Source organism: Phalaenopsis equestris, unplaced genomic scaffold (genome assembly GCF_001263595.1).
Source record: "Phalaenopsis equestris unplaced genomic scaffold, ASM126359v1 Scaffold198031, whole genome shotgun sequence".
Lineage (NCBI taxonomy): Eukaryota > Viridiplantae > Streptophyta > Magnoliopsida > Asparagales > Orchidaceae > Phalaenopsis > Phalaenopsis equestris.
The window spans coordinates 455,755-474,584 of record NW_018217971.1 but is presented as its reverse complement, the minus strand read 5'-3'; the positions used below and the strand labels follow the sequence as shown (position 1 = coordinate 474,584).

Here is an 18,830-nt window from a genome sequence, read left to right as displayed (position 1 = left end):
TGATCGATCATATTCATACATTATCAAATGCTTTTATACTCATTTATTAGAAATTTAACTAACATGCACAGTCTTTTTTCTTATTGTATTATTAGTTTAGGCGTATGTATTCATTAGCTTTGGTTTGCTTACTGTTCTTTTAAACTAACATTTTAGGCTTAATTAGTTGATTAAAAGATGGACAATAGAAGAGACAATCTTTATAGAAGATGCAAACAACCCAACCTAAGATAAATTTATAATTGTTTTAATTCATTTTTGTAGCAGCTCTTTCTTTTACCTTTTTGAATCATTAATAGTGATAGAAAATGAAAAATAAAAAAAATGATTTTTATTGCTCAACCGTCTATTCCCACCTTAGTTAATTCAAAGTCCTATGCTGAGTTGTGGCAATATGTCTAGGCTGATAGCGTCATAAAGAAGTGTTTGATCTAAGTAAACACTCATCCTTTTGTCTAGGCTGCTAACCAACAACTATATATGGACATCAACGCAATCTGAGTTATAATTGTCACGACGCAACCCGAAAGTTTGGAGTTAACTAAGGCATGAGATGATGGTCAGACGTTGAAATTAATATTATCTAAATAGTTCTAAGAGTAATAATAGTCGACCATATTGTTCAACTATAAGAGTCATTAATCCATAAGATATAAGTAAATATCTTCTAACAAAATATATAAGATCATCCAGCTTGATACAATAATATAAGTATTATAATAAAAGTGACAAAACATGTAGATCAAACAATTTACTATATATTTTTCTATATTTTCTCTCATCTTGTAAATAAATTCTATTCTATCGATCATATCCGTCTAGTAAAATTTTCCTTAAAAAATAGTTTAATAATCTTAGTGAATAATTAACACTTTATTATGTACTAAATTTTTATGCAAACGCTAATATAAATGCTCAAAAAATATGCTCATCAATCTATAAAGCAGGCTTCATATTTTTTTTTCTATAAAAATATTTATTAAATTGTCTTAACCAATCACAATTTTATCCTCTTAATTAATTACATATTTCATTTCCTTTTCCCTCTAGTTAGGAGTATCTTCAATATTTGGTACTAATATGTACGATTATAATCAATTTTTTTTGTGTTTGGTTCCAATAAATGTACAATCATTATCATTTTTTCAATCTTTAATTTACACGAGTATAATATCAGCATCAGCTAGTATCATAAGGGAGTGACTTCTTATAGACTTAATATTAAAGTTTTTATTTTTAAATATTTAATTCCTTTCAATCATTATATTTATTTTTTTCATTAAATGCACTGTAAAAAATGAAATAATTTAAATTATAGAACAATCATTTCATTTTCGCTCATCTTTTTTCAATTATAATAGTGTGTTACTGATTACGAAATTTTCAATCTTTTAAATTATGTGCTGAAGTTAATTTATGAAATAATGTTAATACCTGTAACTTCATTGAATTTAAACATTACTTTAGCTTAAATAGGAAAATTCTAATTTCATATATTTGACTAACTCTCCTTGATTTCAAATCCACATATCCTTTCTCTTCTGTCTTCTATGTTTTTAATTGACATAAAATATATATTAACATTTAAACATAAATACAATTATATATATAAAAGTTTAGTGTTAGTGAACCTTAATTTTACGTTAATTGGTTTCTGGTCAAACTTTTTCCTTCAATGCGATTCACTCTTCGATCTGAAATCCGAATATTTCTTCTTCAATACTTTCTGATTTAGTTAACATAAAACCTATATTAGCATTTTAATATAATTTCAATTTAATATAAAAACTATAATTTAAATAACTCTACTTACCTTCACTTCTTCATATAAAAAACATAATTCATATATAGTGCTACCTTGATGAATTGTGTAGCCTGAATAATGAGCTTCATGTATAATTTTTTGTTCCAAATCAGAATTAGTAGGCATCCATAATTGCAATTTGTTTCTAATAACACCATATTCATCAACAGTCCTATTCGACCGCTTTCCTAATTGAAGTTGTTTCAAAAGTTCTGAATATTCACTATTAACTCTCTGGGTTATATTAATTTTATCTATTAAAGTTGAATGCACTGTCAATTGATGTAAATATTTCGTATCACATGATTTGATTTTCAACTGAAAGACATCAATTTCTTTAATCAATTTCAACTTTTGAGTAATAATCAAACTTACATGACATGTGGACTTACTACTAAAAACATCAACAAATATTATTGTTTGGCCAGGACAATATTGTATATCTAGATCGTAGTCCTTTATAAGCTCTAGCGATCTTCTTTACCTTAAATTCAACTCTTTTTGTATGAAAATGTGCTTTAGATGATGATCAGTGAAGACTTCGCACTTGAGATCATACAAGTAGTGTCCCCAAATTTTGAGGGCAAACGCTACAATAGCTATTTCTAGATTTTGTCGGATTATTCCTCTCATGTGGCTTCAAATGTCTGGATGCATTTCCAATTTTCTTTTTATTTTGCATTAAAACACAACCCATGCCTCACAACGATGCTTCACTATAAATTTGGAATATTTATTTTGTTGATGGAATAGCTAACATTGAAGTTGTGGTCAAATGTTTCTTTAATTCTTAAAAACTATTCTCAGAATTTGCAGTCCACTCAAATTGGTTCTTTTCTAATTAGCTTGGACAACGACATATCTCTTTGTGAAATTTTTTTAACAAACTTCATGTAATATCTGACCAAACTAAGAATACTGCATGCCTCTCTAACATTCTTTGGACTAGGCCATTTCACAGTTATTTTCAATATCTGAGGATCTACTGATATTCCTTTATCACTAATAATATGCCTTAGAAATATAATGCTTTGCAACCAAAACTTATACTTTGATAACTTAGTATATAGTTCATTCTGCCTTAACAACTCCGATATTATTTTCAGATGCTTGGCATGATCATCATTAGTTCTTGAATATATTACATTATCATCATTAAGTATAATAACAAACTGATCCACATAAAGTTTGAGGATTCAATTCATCTCAGGTTTATGAATTCAACATGAATATTGGTTAAGCCAAAAGATAAATAAAAATTCATAATGACCATACTTGGTCTCAAAAGCTGTCTTAGTTATATCTTTTTCCTTGATTTTGGACCGATGATATTCCGATTTAAGATCAATACGAGAAAATATATTAACACCCTTTAATTGATTAAATACATTATCAATCATGGGCATAGGTTATTTATTCTTAATTGTTATCTTGTTCAAAACTCTATAATTAATGCATAGCCGTATAGATCCATATTTCTTCTTGCAACAATACTGGAGAAATCCAAGGTGAATTTTTTGGCCTGATAAAACCCTTATCTATTGATTCCTGCAACTTAAATTTCAATTATTGCAGTTCTTTTGGAGTCATCCTGTAAGGAGGCTTGAAACTTGCAGATAACCTTGGTTGCACTTCAATGCCAAACTTAACTTTCTATTCTGGCCGTAGCCCTGACAATTTTTCATGAAAGACATTAAAAAATTCTGCAAACACTGGGATGTTTTTCAATTTCTATACGTCTTTATTCAGATTTCTAATTTTGCTAAAAATACCCGTTCGCCACTTTACAAATACTTTTCAACTTTCAATGTACTATTCCGAGAAGATTATGCATTTCAATCACATAGGATATAAAACAGTTTTTCACCAGGCAAATTGAGTTTCAGTTGCATTTTCCAACATTTAATTGTAGCAAAATTCTTTACTAATCAATACATTTTCAATATGACTTCAAAAGTCCGAATTGATATGATTATTAATTCCGCTTGCAGCTTATGAAGGCATTACAACAAATAAGCAAGAAGTAAAATATATAATATCAACAAAAAAACTAGCAACAAAATTATCAGAAATGAAAGAATGCGTTGTACCTGAATAAAATAAAACAGTGCCAGTATGATCTTGAATCAGAAACATACCTATAACCACTTCCTTAAATTCTTTAGCTTTTTGAGAAGTAATTACAAAAGCTCTGGCCTTTATTGGTTGCTCAGTTCTGTGCTCTAACAAAATGGCCTTGTACCGGTGGATGATATTTTAATAGGAGCTATTTTGTCAATCACTTGCAATATCAATTGAACAATAACTTGTAAGTTAGTGGCTTTGATATCTTCATTTGCTCTGTTCTGATTGTCATGTATGTTCAAGACATTTCCGATTTATATTTCTTGCTCTATAATTAGCCTAGGAGACTTTTCCTTGGTACTGTTTGATTCTCTTTTAGGCATATTTATTTGTTCGGGCATATTTATATTTATTGACACAATTTATTATTCAAATATAATTTATTATATAATAATTATGCAGTGCATGCATTATACTAAGTATTATGGTTACCTAACATAGATTCATCAAACCTTTAGCTTTGTATAAATCTGTATAAATCAATTCATATTAGGTTTCCTTCTTACTGTTTCTAATTCCAACACACTTTCATCTTTATTTTCATCCATTAACAATGCTCTGTTTGATTTTCAGTCACACTTCAACTGTCTCCATTATGGGTCAGTTGCGGTGTGCAGAGGCAGATGAGTTGGTCAGAATAAATTCTCACCTGCACTCGTTCTAACTTAATAAATTACAATTCATTGAATGATCAATTAATCTAGCTAATTCTCATCAAACCTACTTGGTACATTTTATTTCATAATTCGTTCATATGCATATACTCGAAAGTGTGAAAAATTATATCACTAAAAAAATATATATTTATGTTATAAAACTGTTCAATCAAACGTAATAAGAGTACGTAACCAAAAGTCTGTATAAGCTCCCAAAACTATAAAATACAATTGCTGTAGAAGTCAAACATTACTACTCGCTCTATTGCTTCTTTTTTTTGTTTATAAAATTTTATTTTAGCCTTGATTATTTCATTGAGCCCCTTGTTGTCACTCTAACATGTTATTATCGTATAAAACATGTAAAAAAAGACATGTAATGTTGGAAAGCATGGAAGCTGTATAAAACATGTAATCATCCATGCATATGTATCATAAACATATTCATAAGAGTCATCGATCTAATCAAGAAATGTAACTCGTAATTGTATAGACCAACTATTTTCATGTCATCATTGGGTCTTCACCCAATCCGAGGTCTACATCAACTATTGATAAATGTCGGTCCCCTCCCAACATAGCAGTTTTCAATTGCCTCCCTAGTACCAATGGTTTATTACGTTCCATCGTCGTCTGATCCAAATGGTTCCCTGAGTCGTCTCCATCTGAACACATGAGTCAGGAATCTCATTGTTTCCTACTTTCCGTACTTGCATGTAATTATGTAATAATCTATCTATAACATCACTTGTGACAACTTTAATCATAATTTCTGTAATAAATATTTATAATAGGTATTTTATATATCATATACATGAATTATAGTAAATGAAGACTTGGAATAAATGATTTCATAGACATGTTCATCAGGTTCATAACATAGTAAATTCAGAAGTATCGTAAGAGCCAAATCAAATCTGCATTCATATAATCTATGCATGTTTTTATCCATAATATCTAGAAACTTATAAATGCGATAGTGTCAACACTTAATCACATGAAATTTTACTGAGATAATTTTTATGTTAGCTCAGGATTATTTCTCACATGAATTGACGAAGTAGCCCTACGACGAGTTTCACCAAGCTAAATGTATCATTTGTATTAAGTTTTTTAAGTCATTCCAAAATTTATCTTTAGACCCTGTATCTGAACCTGCTTGAGGAGCATAAACACTTATAATATTAAAAATCTTAGTATCAATGATATTCTTAAGGATTATAATTATATCTCCAACTCTATTAAATTTTGAATTTTACTTAAATTTATCTTTATAACATTATCTTTCAAACTCTTATCTATAATTGCACCTATACCATTTATAGTGTACTCTTACCATAATACCAAAGTTTAAAACCTAAATTATCAATCTCCTAGCCTTTTATCCAACCCACTTAGTTTCTTGAATACATAAGATATTAATTTTTCTATGAATCATAATATCAACTAGTTTCATTAATTTACCATTGAGAGTACTTATATTCCAAGATCCTATCCTAATATTAGTTTCATTAGTTTCATGGACTAACTTCTTTACCCGCATTTGCCCGTAATGTGGGAACCCTTGCTTAATTAACACTACACCCGGGCGTCGGTGTAGCGGCCCTTGCACAGTTTTCACTGTATTTAGGCTATACAGCGCGTCGCTTCCAGGGGACGCCCTATAACTTACACAAAGATCAAAAGGATTCATATCATGATTTTTTCGACAAGTTTTACGCTGCTGTCGACTACTTAACGCAACTCTCTACTTTTCTCATCCGGGCTTGGGACCGGCAATGGTAGTGTTAATTCATTCTAAGTTTAACTATATAAAAATGATTATGTAATCATTTCCAAACATAAAGAATTAAAGAGATTATGTGACATGGGTGGGGGAAAGAATAATATTTTGTTTAACATTCAAATTATAGAGGAATTAAGTTGATGTGTCATACTTTAAAATTATAGGAGAGGGTAATTAATCATATGTTAAGACGTGATATAAAGATTTTTTATAATCAATTTGGTTTTATTCCAGAAAGTTTTATCTAGGAAGTTATACATTTATTGAGAGTCTTGATGGAAGAGTACAAAGAGAGTAAGAAAGATCTACAAATATTAAGGAGGATCTACATATGATTTTTATTGATTTAGAAAAAGCTTACGATATGGTTCCATGAGAAGTCCTTGGGAGACTTCTAGAGAAGAAAGGTGTTGATATGACTTATATTGAAGTCATTAAAGATATGTATACTAGAGTTGTTACTTGTATTCGAACAAGTATTTTTCTAGTTCAGTTGAATTGCATCAAGGATCGACTTGAAGCCCATATCTTTTTGCTTTAGTAATGGATGCTCTTACTGGACATCTATAAGAGGATGTTCCTTGTTGTATGCTTTTCACTTTGGAAAAAAAACTTGAATTATGGAGGTCTAAATTGGAGTCTTAAAGCCTTTGTTCGAGTAGAACTAAAATTGAATAAATGGAATGTAATTTTCGATATAGTACTTCTAGTGACAGAGTTGTAATTATGGGTGATCAAGTCATTAAAAGGTGTAAACGTTTTAGATATATCAGGTTTATTGTTCAGAGTAATGGTGATATAGATGGCAGTGTTATTAGTAGAATTCAAGTTGGTTGGTTGAAGTGGAGGAATGCTTCGGGCCTATTGTTTGATAGGAAAGTACGCTTAAACTAAATGAAAAATGTTATAAGATGGTGAGATTTGCAATGTTTTAAGGCGCAAAATGTTGGCCCTTTAAAAGAGAAGCATAAAATAAAGTGAAATGTTGCTCAAAATTCAGATGAGAATGCTCAGGTGGATGAGTGGCTTGACACTTAGAGACAGTGCAAAGCGAATATATCCGTGATAGGGTTGATGTAGCTCCATTGGCGGTCAAGATTAGAGAGAGTCGCCTTAGATGATTTGGTCACATTAAACGTCGATCATCTGATAATCTAGTTAAAGAGTAGATGTTTTAACTTCGACTGATGTTAAGAAAGATAGAGCTAGAACTAAAAAATACTTAGACTTATTGTATAAAAAAATGATCTTTAATGTATTAAAATTAAATGACATTATGACACTCAATAGGACACAATGGAAAAAAGGATTCATGTCGTCGGCCCCACTTAGTGTGATAAAGGCTACTTGTTGTTGTTTTGTTAAAATCATATGCAATATTATTTTTATTTTTCATGCAATGATTTATTATCTTATAATATCATGACTTAAAAGTTTTGGAATCACCCTTTATATTCATGCATGCATGCATGTACAATTATCTAAATAATTTGTATACAACTATGAGTGCATATATACAAATAACTAACAACTAGACAACTTGCATAGTTAATTCATATATGCACTTATATTATCTTAATAACTTTGAAAAAACATATTGGGTATAAGTTAATAAATAAATGCATTGCTAAAAACAATAAGTGAATACATAAATATTGACGCTCATAGTTATAGGTGATCCAAACATGTTAAAAATGTTTGTAATATGTATGCACACATAAAAAAATATTTATAAACTAGGTTATAAACTTGAGGGAGAGATGCTAAATTCATTGATTCTGGTGTAAGGAAAGCTGGATGATGGAGAAACTTTTGAGTAATGTTAATTTACAAGATGCTAAATTCATTGATTCGATACCTATAACTAGATATAAGAAGGATACTTTGATTGTTAAAAAAAAGGGGGAAGATTCTATATCGAAGTGCTTTGCTCAGTCTATCACGGTTTCTCATGGATTGTAGTTGAAATGGATTTGGACTCGGTGGTTAAAACCATCTATATCTTTCTTTATATGGAGGGTTTTGCATAATTTGATTCCTTCTGATGACATTCTTAAAATGAAAGGAGTAAGAATGTCATCACGTTGTATTCTTTGTAAAGTTAAAGAGGAATCCATTACTCATCTTTTGGAGATTGTCGTTTCATTACTGATATATGGGATATTATGACTAAACAGTTGGTTAATGTTGATATGGATCACACTTTCTCTTCTTTTACTGATTTGTTTTAGCGATGGAAGCAGTTTGGGCAAGGATTTTTACAGCACTATTCCTTGTGTTGTTGTGGTTTGTTTGGCTTACTAGAAACAATGCTTTGTTTAAGGATGAGATTCCTGATATTCAACATACAATGAGTATCATTTTATGTTATTTGTGCAAGTGTCTTACTTCCTTACAGTTTAAAGATAGGGGTTGGACTTTGCTGAAGGAAAATTATAAGAAATTGGTTTTGCTTAATAGGACTGTTAAGATTACTGTTAAGACTACTTGGTGTAAACCTTTGGTTTCTTATTTTAAAATTAACACTGATGGCTGTTGGAAGTTGGAAGCTGCGAGTATGAGAGGAGTTTGTAAAGATTTTAATGGTTCATTAATTTGTTGGTTTGCTGCTTTAACAGTCCCTATTTCTGCGCTTACGACAGAAGTTGATGCTGTGGTTTATGGCTTAATGGTTGCAAAAAAATTAGGAATTTATAATATTATTATGGAAATGGATTCTCTGATTCTTTGGAAGTGTTGCAGGTGGAGTAGAAAGGTGCATTGGAGTATTTTGCTGCAGATGAAGCGAATTAAAGCCTTAACTGAAAATTTGAATGTTCATTGGACACATGTTCGTAGAGATGGTAATTCGGTGGTTCATTGGTCTGCGAAGACTGTTTATAATCTTTCTAAAGCTTCTGTTTCTTTAATTTTCCTGATGTTTTGTTGGCTTTAGCCAATAAGAATCTTTCTTGATTGTTTTTGATTGTTTTTGGTGGTGTTGGTTGTTTTTTTTTTTTTTGGGATTATGGAACCTTTTTCTTTTCCTTGTGTGAGTTGTTTAGGGCTTAGGTTGGGGTTTCTTATCCCTCTTTCTTTGGAATTTTTTTCTTGTGGCAATAAAATTCCTAGGGGAAGACCCCCACTTTGGGTAAAAAAAAAAAAAACTTGAGGGAGAGAGAGATTACCATGTTAATAGGGATTCTTCTCCTAGCAAACCTTAAGCCATTCATTTGCTGTGATCTTATGATTTTTTTAAAAATTGTTAGATTTTATAAATATTTGAAGAAGTTATTTTCTAACATACCATCTTTTTAACTTCATCTGTTGACTTTGACTTCAAGTTTTGTTACTTTTAATGATAGGATTAGTTTAGCTTCCATTTTAAGTGTTCAAAAGCTATATTGGACATTTTATGGATTTGGAATTAAAGTGCCCCCGACAAATAGGGCTGTAAATGAGCCGAGCTTGAGCCAGCTCAAAATTGGCTCATGTTCAGCTCATTCAAAGTTAATTTGGTTAAAATTGGTTTGTTTGAAATTTCTCGTGAACAGTGTGTTTGTGTTCGGCTCAATTTTCACATTCTTGTTTGTATTCTGCTCAAAATTGACTTGTTTAAATTAATTAGAAAAATAGATGTAGGTGTTGAATTCTAACCTGCACTATTCTTATGCAATAAAATGTGTAAAACTACATGACCACACGAGCGTTGGTGATTTAAAATTACATATAAATATATAATATATTATTATATAAATAATATTTTGAGCTAAGAACTAAATCCAATTGAACAAAGAGTTGTTCGTGTTCAACTCATTTATAAGTCGAGATATAAAAAAAATTATTTGTGTTCGACTCGCTTACTCAAAAAACTATTCAAACACAAGCTATTTAACAAACCGAACTCTAGGTTTTCGCGGAAAAGGATTTTTTTTGACAACTTTACCCATAAATAATAGAGGGGATAACTTTTCATCTCACTGTCTATTACTCATGGGCTAAGGATTTTTATTCATTATCTTCATCAAAATTTGTTTTAATTTCCCTTCTTTTGGATAGTCTATATTTATGATGTTCATTCTAAAAAAATATTCAAGTTATAATTTAGTAATGTCTTCAAATAGTATTGCCATCATTCCTTAATGTTTTATTTTTATCTAAATCCTGTCATTTTTATTCCTAGTAAATTAAGTTAAAATAAGTTTTTAGATTTTCTTTTCTTTTTTCTAAGGTATTTTTTGTATCTTATTTCTGCTTCTTTAGTAACTTTGTTTTGCCTCTTGTGATTAGCATGCTTTTTATGTGTTGTTTTCTCTCACGACCAAATTTTCCACAATGTTTCTTAGTGTTGAAATCATTGTTGGATTCTCTTTTTACATCATACGATATCCAAGAGATATCTAGTTTTATTTATTTATTTATTTGTTGCAATTCATTTTAAATCAGGGACCTTTTACTTCAATTTTATGATTCAAGCGGTGGCAGGAAGCCGGCTCAGATAATCATTTTTAGGTACTTTATACTTTTGGCAATAATTCTTCTTAAGTTGTCTTTTTCCACTTTAAGTGAGAGGCTGTTTTGTAATTCTCCCATTTAAGATCTGCTTGTAACTTGGAATTGTTTTCCGCTGCATAGATTTATGTTAGCTCTATTATTTCAATGCTTCAAATCTTTTAGTGGATATTCATGCTTGGTGTTATGTATCATATTGTTTATAGAATATTTGTTTTATTTTGTCTAAAAATTCTATTGATTCAACGGAAGATATAGAAGGGACTGCGGTGGTAACAGCAGTAAACAACAATGCAGGATGTCTATTTTTAGTGGGTAGTTTCTATCATATCCCAGGTCTAGATGGCAATACACATTGAGTCTAAATTGTGGTACACTCTGGTAACACGAGATATGATGAAGAGACTTTGTACAACCTAAATTTTCTAATTTAGGTTTATTGAGCCTTGTTGGTCAGTGGATCTGGTTCAAGGTTGGTATGTCATATAAAAATGATCAAATTATAGAAGTGACCAAAGAATATATGAACTAGCCATTGAGTTAAAGTTATTCACGACTATTTTTCAAGTATATTTAGCCAATAAGAATGCTATTTACTAGATAAAATCAAGAATGCCACCAAAAACTACTCACCTACTCACCTCAAGCTTCAAGGCTTTTTCTCAGAACTCATCAAATATGAGTGAAGTTGGTGATGAATTTACATGAACTCATCACTTAGAAATGAACATGAGTTCTGTATTTAATCAAATTGCTACAAGCTAGGCCTGTTCATTCATTTTACAAAAGCATATGCTATGCCTTCTTTTTTTTTTCACCTTTCTTGTTTAAATGTAGCCTTTATTGCCGGGTTGTCTCAATATATGAGTAACGGTTGAAAGGGTTGCTTGACACATTTGGTTAGTTGTGATCTGTCTTATACTTCCTAGCAATTTATCTTGTTTAATAGCCATTTTGGTATTGGTAGTAGGGTTTTTGTAATGCTAATAGATAAATTTGGATCCAACATCATTTTTGTTTTGGTGGGCATGGAGGCATGGCAAAACTAGAAGCCAAGTAATCAAATGACAAGAAAATATGGATAAGCCAATCCTTATGGATCATTAAGGCTTTGTTACTTTTGGAAGCTAACTCAAATGGAGGAAAGGGCAACGAAGGTTGTTACTTTTGGCAGCTAACTTAAATCAACGATCCTCATGAGCTTGAGTAACATTAATAACTTGCTTAACCTGATGAGACGGTAGTGAAGTAGTAGAAATATTGCCACCTATATTATCGGTGATATCTAGAGCAGGTGGCGTCTGAAGACTCACCCTCTCCCCCACGATAGGAGGTTCCAAAGACGGGGAGATAAAATTGGGGATTGAAAGGTTGTCATATTGCCTGCGAGAAAAGTGACGTCATCCGGGGTATTCTTTTGATGATCAATAGTGTCAATAACTTGGAGCTTATTAGGAGGAGATGTAATTGCCTCTGGCATAACACTATGTTTTTTTTGTTTGAGTTGTGTGTGCAGATGGTGACATTGAGAACTGGAGTGGCTGAACATACGACAATTTGAACAATACGAGGGAAAATGCTCAATCACTTCCTTTCGCCAATATCCATGATGCTGTGTGCCCAACCAAATTTCCTTGGAGACGGGTGAAGTGAAGTCTCTTTCGACAAGTACTCTGACTTCAAATTGACGAGAAAGATTAAAAGTAGAAATATTTGTTTTGAGTGACTTGTCATAAGTTGGGGCAATAGAGTACAACACTTTTTGAGTAAAATAATGAAATTTCATACCAAGGAGGCAAATCTAAACTGGAATGATTGGTGGTTCTGTCTGTGGGTCAAAATCCACAGACTATTTTAGAATCTTCATTGCTCCGTTATCAAACCAGATTATTCTTCGAACAAATAAGCACGTGTAATCCTCTTCATTATTTAGTTATATAAGAATATCTTTCATCTAACAGTCCAATTTTTTACTCTCCAACAAGATGCATAAACTCAGATTCCTTACGAATCAGCTCCATTTTGGGATGACCATACAGAAATTTCCTGACTAAATTCATTCGACAGGAGGAAGCAAATTGAATACCTTCAGTTTTTGTTAAAAAGATGACAGACTTCCCATTCTTTCTACCAGGCTTTTTGATGTCCTCCGCCCACTCAAATGAAGCAGGGAAATAGCACGATTTAGATGTATCTTAAGCGTGGACACCCGCAAGTGCAGCAGCATAAGATCTGTCGGAAGCCATGTAGGTACGACATAGCAGAGAGCAGAGAGCAGAAACCCGAAACAGGGAGCAGGAGCGGAAGCCCCTGCTATCTCAGAGCAAACAGGAAAGAGCGGCGAAGCCCCTGCGATCAGCTTGAGCTCGAGGACGGCACAGACGTCGCAGCCTGACGCACGAGCAGAGACGCAATGACGCAGAGCAGAAACGAAGCCGACATGCGAGCAAAGACGCACGAGCAGAAACGAAGCCGACGTGCGACGTCAATAGAGGTTAGATCGAAGAGAAGCTACTCAACCAGGGATCGCCATGTACATGTATGTATGTATATACATACATACACAGACCTATTCACATGCACACATTGAAATATATAGCATTTAAAAAAAAATTATTTGAGAAATTTTAATTTTTTTTGTTGTTTTTTTGGGTGTTAGAAGCGGATCCTTTTTATCTTTTTTTTTTTTAATCGAATGTAGTATTGAAACTAAGTGAGTCCAATTCTATAATGTGAAAGATTTTTTAATCATTTTCTCATAATTAAAAAAAGTAACTTATGAGGTTTTTTGATACGATGAAAAATCATTTTAGCATTAAAATTAAAAGAGTTGGATTCTATAATGCCAAGGATTTTTTAATCATTCTCACCCATAGTTAAAAAAAAAAAGAATTAAAGATTTTTTAATCAATATTTCTCATAATTAAAAAAAAAATAACATTTGAGCTGTTTTAATATTTCTCATATCATTTTAGCATTAAAATTGAGAGTTAGATTCTATAAAGCCAAAGATTTTTTAATCATTATCTCTCATAATTTAAAAAAAAATGAAAGAGCAATACATGTTTACTTTTGTGCATGCACTCCTCAATAAAGTGGGATTGCTGAACAGAAAAAAAAAAACAAAAAAAAAAAAAACCCACCTGCTTATCAACACGAGCTCTTTTTTATCTTGAGAAGAATGTTTCACAATAATAATAGAAGGTAGTTTAATGCCCATTTACATCATGAATTGATTGCCTACAGGCTCCTTGGGTTAGAAAGTTCTAGCCAAATTCCTTCCACACTTAAACACGTTAGATAATCTTCTTCTTGAGATACTTGAAAGTGCTGTTTTTTTTCCATACAACTAAAGAAAAATCCAAGAGCAACTAAATATTTTTATTGGGTACTTCTCTAATTACAAATTGTGCAAATGCTAACATACCTTCACATGATAGGTGTATGTCTTTTGATGCCCTTTTTAATGAAGTGTATTTCTACTTTATTATTATTTATTCCAAAAAGAAACGAATTCACAAATAATTTTTTTCCTAGTTTACCCTTCTTTACCTCTAGCAACAACTTCAAAACCAGGCACTTCCACACAGATCAATCTTTATATTGGAATCACCTCTCAGCCATTTTATGTTTACTCAAGGAAAAAGGCATCTCAATCTATGCTGGTCCAATTAATTAACTTAATCAATTCCTATCAGTGATTTTAATGAGAAACCATTGAGCTAGTAAACGTAAGTACCAAAACTTTAATTGAACATCCCTTAATTTGTTTTTATTTCAAAATCTTTTTTCATCATTTTTATTCATTTTTTCCTAACCTTCATACTATTTCTATTCCTAAAGTTGTCTATGAGATTGTAAGTAACGTGAATTAAAATCATGCTTTGAGAGCTGAACTGGATGCCTTCAAAAAAAACAAAATATGGGAAATTATGGCATTATAAAGAGGGAAGAAATTTGTGGGATGTAGAGTGAAATTTAGGGGTTGTTTGGTTTGTTGAAAATGAAGTACAATGTAAAAGATTTGTAAAGCATTGTTATTACAATGTATTTGAAATACTTTATGTTTGTTTGGTTCACTACAAAATAAACACAAAATTTTATATTTTTTTGTTTACTTTGAAGTAGATTGAGAATAATATAATCATTTATTTAGAATGCGGGCGGCGGGCTGTGGGCTGTGGGTAATGGTTGGGGGTGACGACGAGCGACAATTTGCCGATAACATTTTAGAGCGTAATTCAAATTCGGTCAAATCGACCGAATTCTAAATTAAGCCAAAATGAACTATGGAGTAAATTTTAAATACATTGAAACTTTACTTTATACTTGTACTTCTTCAATCCAAACACATAATTTTCTTAAATCCCTGTAAATGAATTACAATGCACCACAAATCTTTCCAACCAAACAACCGCTTACTATAAAAATAATGGTCTGATTGCTCACCAAAAAGGTATGTGGCTAAAATAATGGCAAAAGGTTGTCTTTAGGGTTGCAAATGAATCAAGCAAGAGCTTATTCAAGCTAGTAATTTTTTATGAATAAAATGTTCAATTCATATGGAGATTATTGAGTTTATTAACGAACAACTCATTTATATGAGTATTTTATTTGGACAAATAATCGAGTCTTATCAAATTGAACTTATTGAGAAAAATAAACTTTTAAACATTACTATTCACAATCGGAGGTTTAGGGTTTGTTTGGGGGAGCTGTCACTGTTTGGAGAAATAGTTGTGAAGCTGCTGAAAAAAACTGTTGTTCAAAAAGTTGTTGTGGATATTAAAATTTTTTTTTTGAAAAAGTCGGACTGTAGCTTTTTATCAACCACTGTAGGTAGTCAGACGTGGTGGGAAATGTAGCTTTCAGCTGCAGCTTTTCGAGAAAGCAGACAAAACACAGTTTTGTCAAACATAAAAAATTGTGGTGTTGCACCACATCGTCACCCCAAATGCACCCTTAGTTGAATTTTTTAACAAGTTTGTTCGGGAAATTTAAATGATATTGTTCATGATTAGAAATAAAATCAAATGAAATCTTGTTCAAGTTTTTTTATTTGACAATTGAGTGGTTACAACTTACGAATGTGTTTAAGTTTGTTCAATCAGCTAATCAAAATTTCATGAACAAGCTCTAATTGAGCCAAGTCACAAATAATCTGTCAGATGCTCAATCCACAACCTCAGAACCTGCACTTATTCATGGCAAGATTAGTAGAATGACCAGACAACAGTTGATGGTGTTGCATCACCATCCTTGTATTTGAAAATTTTGAAACAATTTAGATGTTATAAATTGGTTGTAGGAACACATGAAATTTCACATCACAACTATTTTGTGATGGAAATCTCAGATTTTTTTTTAATTTATAACAAATTAACTGCAAACTCTTTCACACATCCATTTATGCAAGCCTCAAATATGTGATCTCTGCCGTGAGAGCCAAAGTTCCTCACATTACGTATGCATTATCCAAGGGAAGAAATTTGTATGTTTTATTTTATTTTTAGTTTTTTGTTTTTAAATGGATTTCGTATCTTTTGTGTATGCATGTATGGTTGTTAGCCATTCTCCTCAAGTTTCTTTTTCTCTCCTTACGATAGGGATGGTGTAAGTGAATCAAAGTTCAGTCATGTCCTAAATATTGAGCTGGATCAAGTCATCAAGGTGCTGTGGTAACCTTGTTCTGAATCAAACTTGCGTACCTGTAAACCATGCTCCATGCCTTCCCTGCATTATATATTTTCTTGTTATCAGGCATTTCAACATTTAGGTGAAGGCCCAGTTCCAAAGTTTACCGTAATCATAGCACAAAAGAACCATCATACCAAACTTTTCAAAGCTGATTCTGCTGAAAATGTTCCTCCCGGTGAGTCTTTAACTTTATTACTTTATTAAATTTCAATAAGCCTGTCACATGCGGCTCCTCTAAGCTTCCTTTTTTAAATTTTTTCTCTTGAGTTCCTGCAACTAAATGGTTTCTTAAAATTTATAGACTTTCAAAGCCAATTACCCTGCAAATTTCTCATGCTATTACTTTATCAAGTACAAATAAATCATTCAACATGTATTTTCCCTCCATTTCTCTTGTTCATGCCTATAAAGAGATTCTTTGAAGTTTATAGTTTCTGAAAGTTTTGCGTTCTTCTCAGGTACTGTTGTGGACACAAGGATTGTTCACCCAAGGAATTATGACTTCTACATGTGCTCTCAGGCGGGAACAATTGTAAGATTTTCCTTCGGAAACTTCCTTATAAATTTGAAGGAAATGCACTCTACTTTGATACCCGTTTTTGAGCTCACTAATTCTCAAAAACAAATGTAATGATTTGTGAATGTGGACTGCTTTCTCTCACTTAACGACTTATATTATTAAAGGATAATTAACAGTACCTTCCTTTTCTGAAGGGTACCTCAAGGCCAACACATTATCATGTTCTTCTTGATGATATTGGCTTTAGTCCTGATGATCTTCAGAACCTTGTGCATTCACTCTCCTATGTGTAAGTTAATTTGCAGAGACTTCAAAAGAAGTATGTCAGGACTGCCCCCCGACTCTTTCGAGGGAGCCATTTAGTCACAGAGTTTATAATAGTGCTAACCTACTCAACAGACTCTTTTATTCACGGCTAAATCAGTCCTCGGGATTTATTTTAGCCCATACTAAAAGTGTCTAGATATTAATTTTACATGTTTATAGACTCTGGGATTAAAATGACCAAATTTAAATAGTCAGAGAATTTTTTTGACATTTTACTTGAATTCAAAATATCATGGAAGATATTTGATTATAACGGTCGATATCTTTCGTGGCAGATATCAAAGGAGTACAAGCGCGATTTCCATCGGTGAATATGTTGTATTTGCTACATATACTCATTTTTAAACCTTTTGAGAGTTAATTTACATTAATTATTTACATCTAACAGTTGCTCCAATCCGCTATGCACATTTAGCTGCAAATCAAATGTCTCATTTCATCAAACTAGAAGACTTCTCAGAGAATTCGAGTCAAGATGGTGAAGCGGGGGAATGTGTTATTCCCGAGATGCCTAGATTGCACGAGGATGTGCTGGAGTCTATGTTCTACTGCTAATATAAAGCAGATTGGTCAACAAACTTTCAAGTAAAGTGAGGTACTAAATAGATAATTGATCCACATATATTTAATTTTTTGAGGAGATGATGCTTAAGGCTTTAGACACCTTAGGATAAATAGGTGCTTTCGGATCCACTTCAGTTAGCAGGCAAAAACAGCTCTGTTTTTTCTTAAAAAAGTTTTCAAGCTTGCTAGGCTTGTTGCAGACAAGATATGGAGCTTGTTTTGCAATGCAAGACTTTGCTCCAAGTTTATTTATTTGAACGGTTCAGACTAATGAAAATCTGAATGTGGATCTATTCTATTTAAGGCATAACTTTTCTACTTGGAAGTGGAAGGTATGTGCAAATTAATGGAAGAAACTTGGTTTCTTAGGACTTGATTTAAGGCGTAACTCTTCCTCTTTATTTTTAAGGCAATGGAACTATAATGTGCTTGAAGGATCAATGGCATGGCATTTCTAGGACAAGATAAGCTTTATATTTGGCGTCAGAAGAGTGGTCGTCATTATAAGTAGTTTGAATTTTAATGATCTTTCACAATAGCTTGATCATTTTAATTTAGTTTCTCAATCAATAGTCTTTATAAATTTTAATGATCATGAGTATCATATCCTATAATTTCTTAAACATCTGTTCAAAGTATGCTGCCAAAGCCGTTGTCTAAATCATTTTCATGCGTAGAGATGTATCTTTTGCTGCATTGAAAGTTATAGTTGTGTGAAATGGAGATCATGAAACATAAATTATATACATTAAGCTGAGTTTGAGTGAGAATTTGAATAATGGATGCAAAAGGGTGCTTTATTTGTAAATAGCGATGTTTTGGGTGTTATAAGTATAATATTTTTATTCATAGTTTTTTTTA

General features: G+C 31.9%; 1 protein-coding gene across 3 annotated transcripts in view; it reads left to right on the top strand.

Moving 5' to 3' along the window:
* LOC110035533 (protein argonaute 16-like) overlaps positions 1-18,413 on the top strand; it is a 41,903-nt gene extending 23,490 nt beyond the window's left edge. For 2 of the 3 annotated variants that reach the window (XM_020739764.1, XM_020739765.1), the window contains exons 17-23: positions 10,796-10,861; positions 16,468-16,531; positions 16,622-16,733; positions 17,017-17,090; positions 17,273-17,367; positions 17,681-17,712; positions 17,794-18,413. In XM_020739764.1, the coding sequence (XP_020595423.1) occupies positions 10,796-10,861; positions 16,468-16,531; positions 16,622-16,733; positions 17,017-17,090; positions 17,273-17,367; positions 17,681-17,712; positions 17,794-17,960 (610 nt within the window). In that variant the 3' untranslated portion in view covers positions 17,961-18,413. Of the gene's footprint in view, positions 1-9,112; positions 9,214-10,795; positions 10,862-16,467; positions 16,533-16,621; positions 16,734-17,016; positions 17,091-17,272; positions 17,368-17,680; positions 17,713-17,793 lie in introns of those variants that run through there. The other variant, XM_020739766.1, reaches the window with a different exon arrangement.
* The last annotated feature ends 417 nt before the right edge of the window (positions 18,414-18,830 follow it).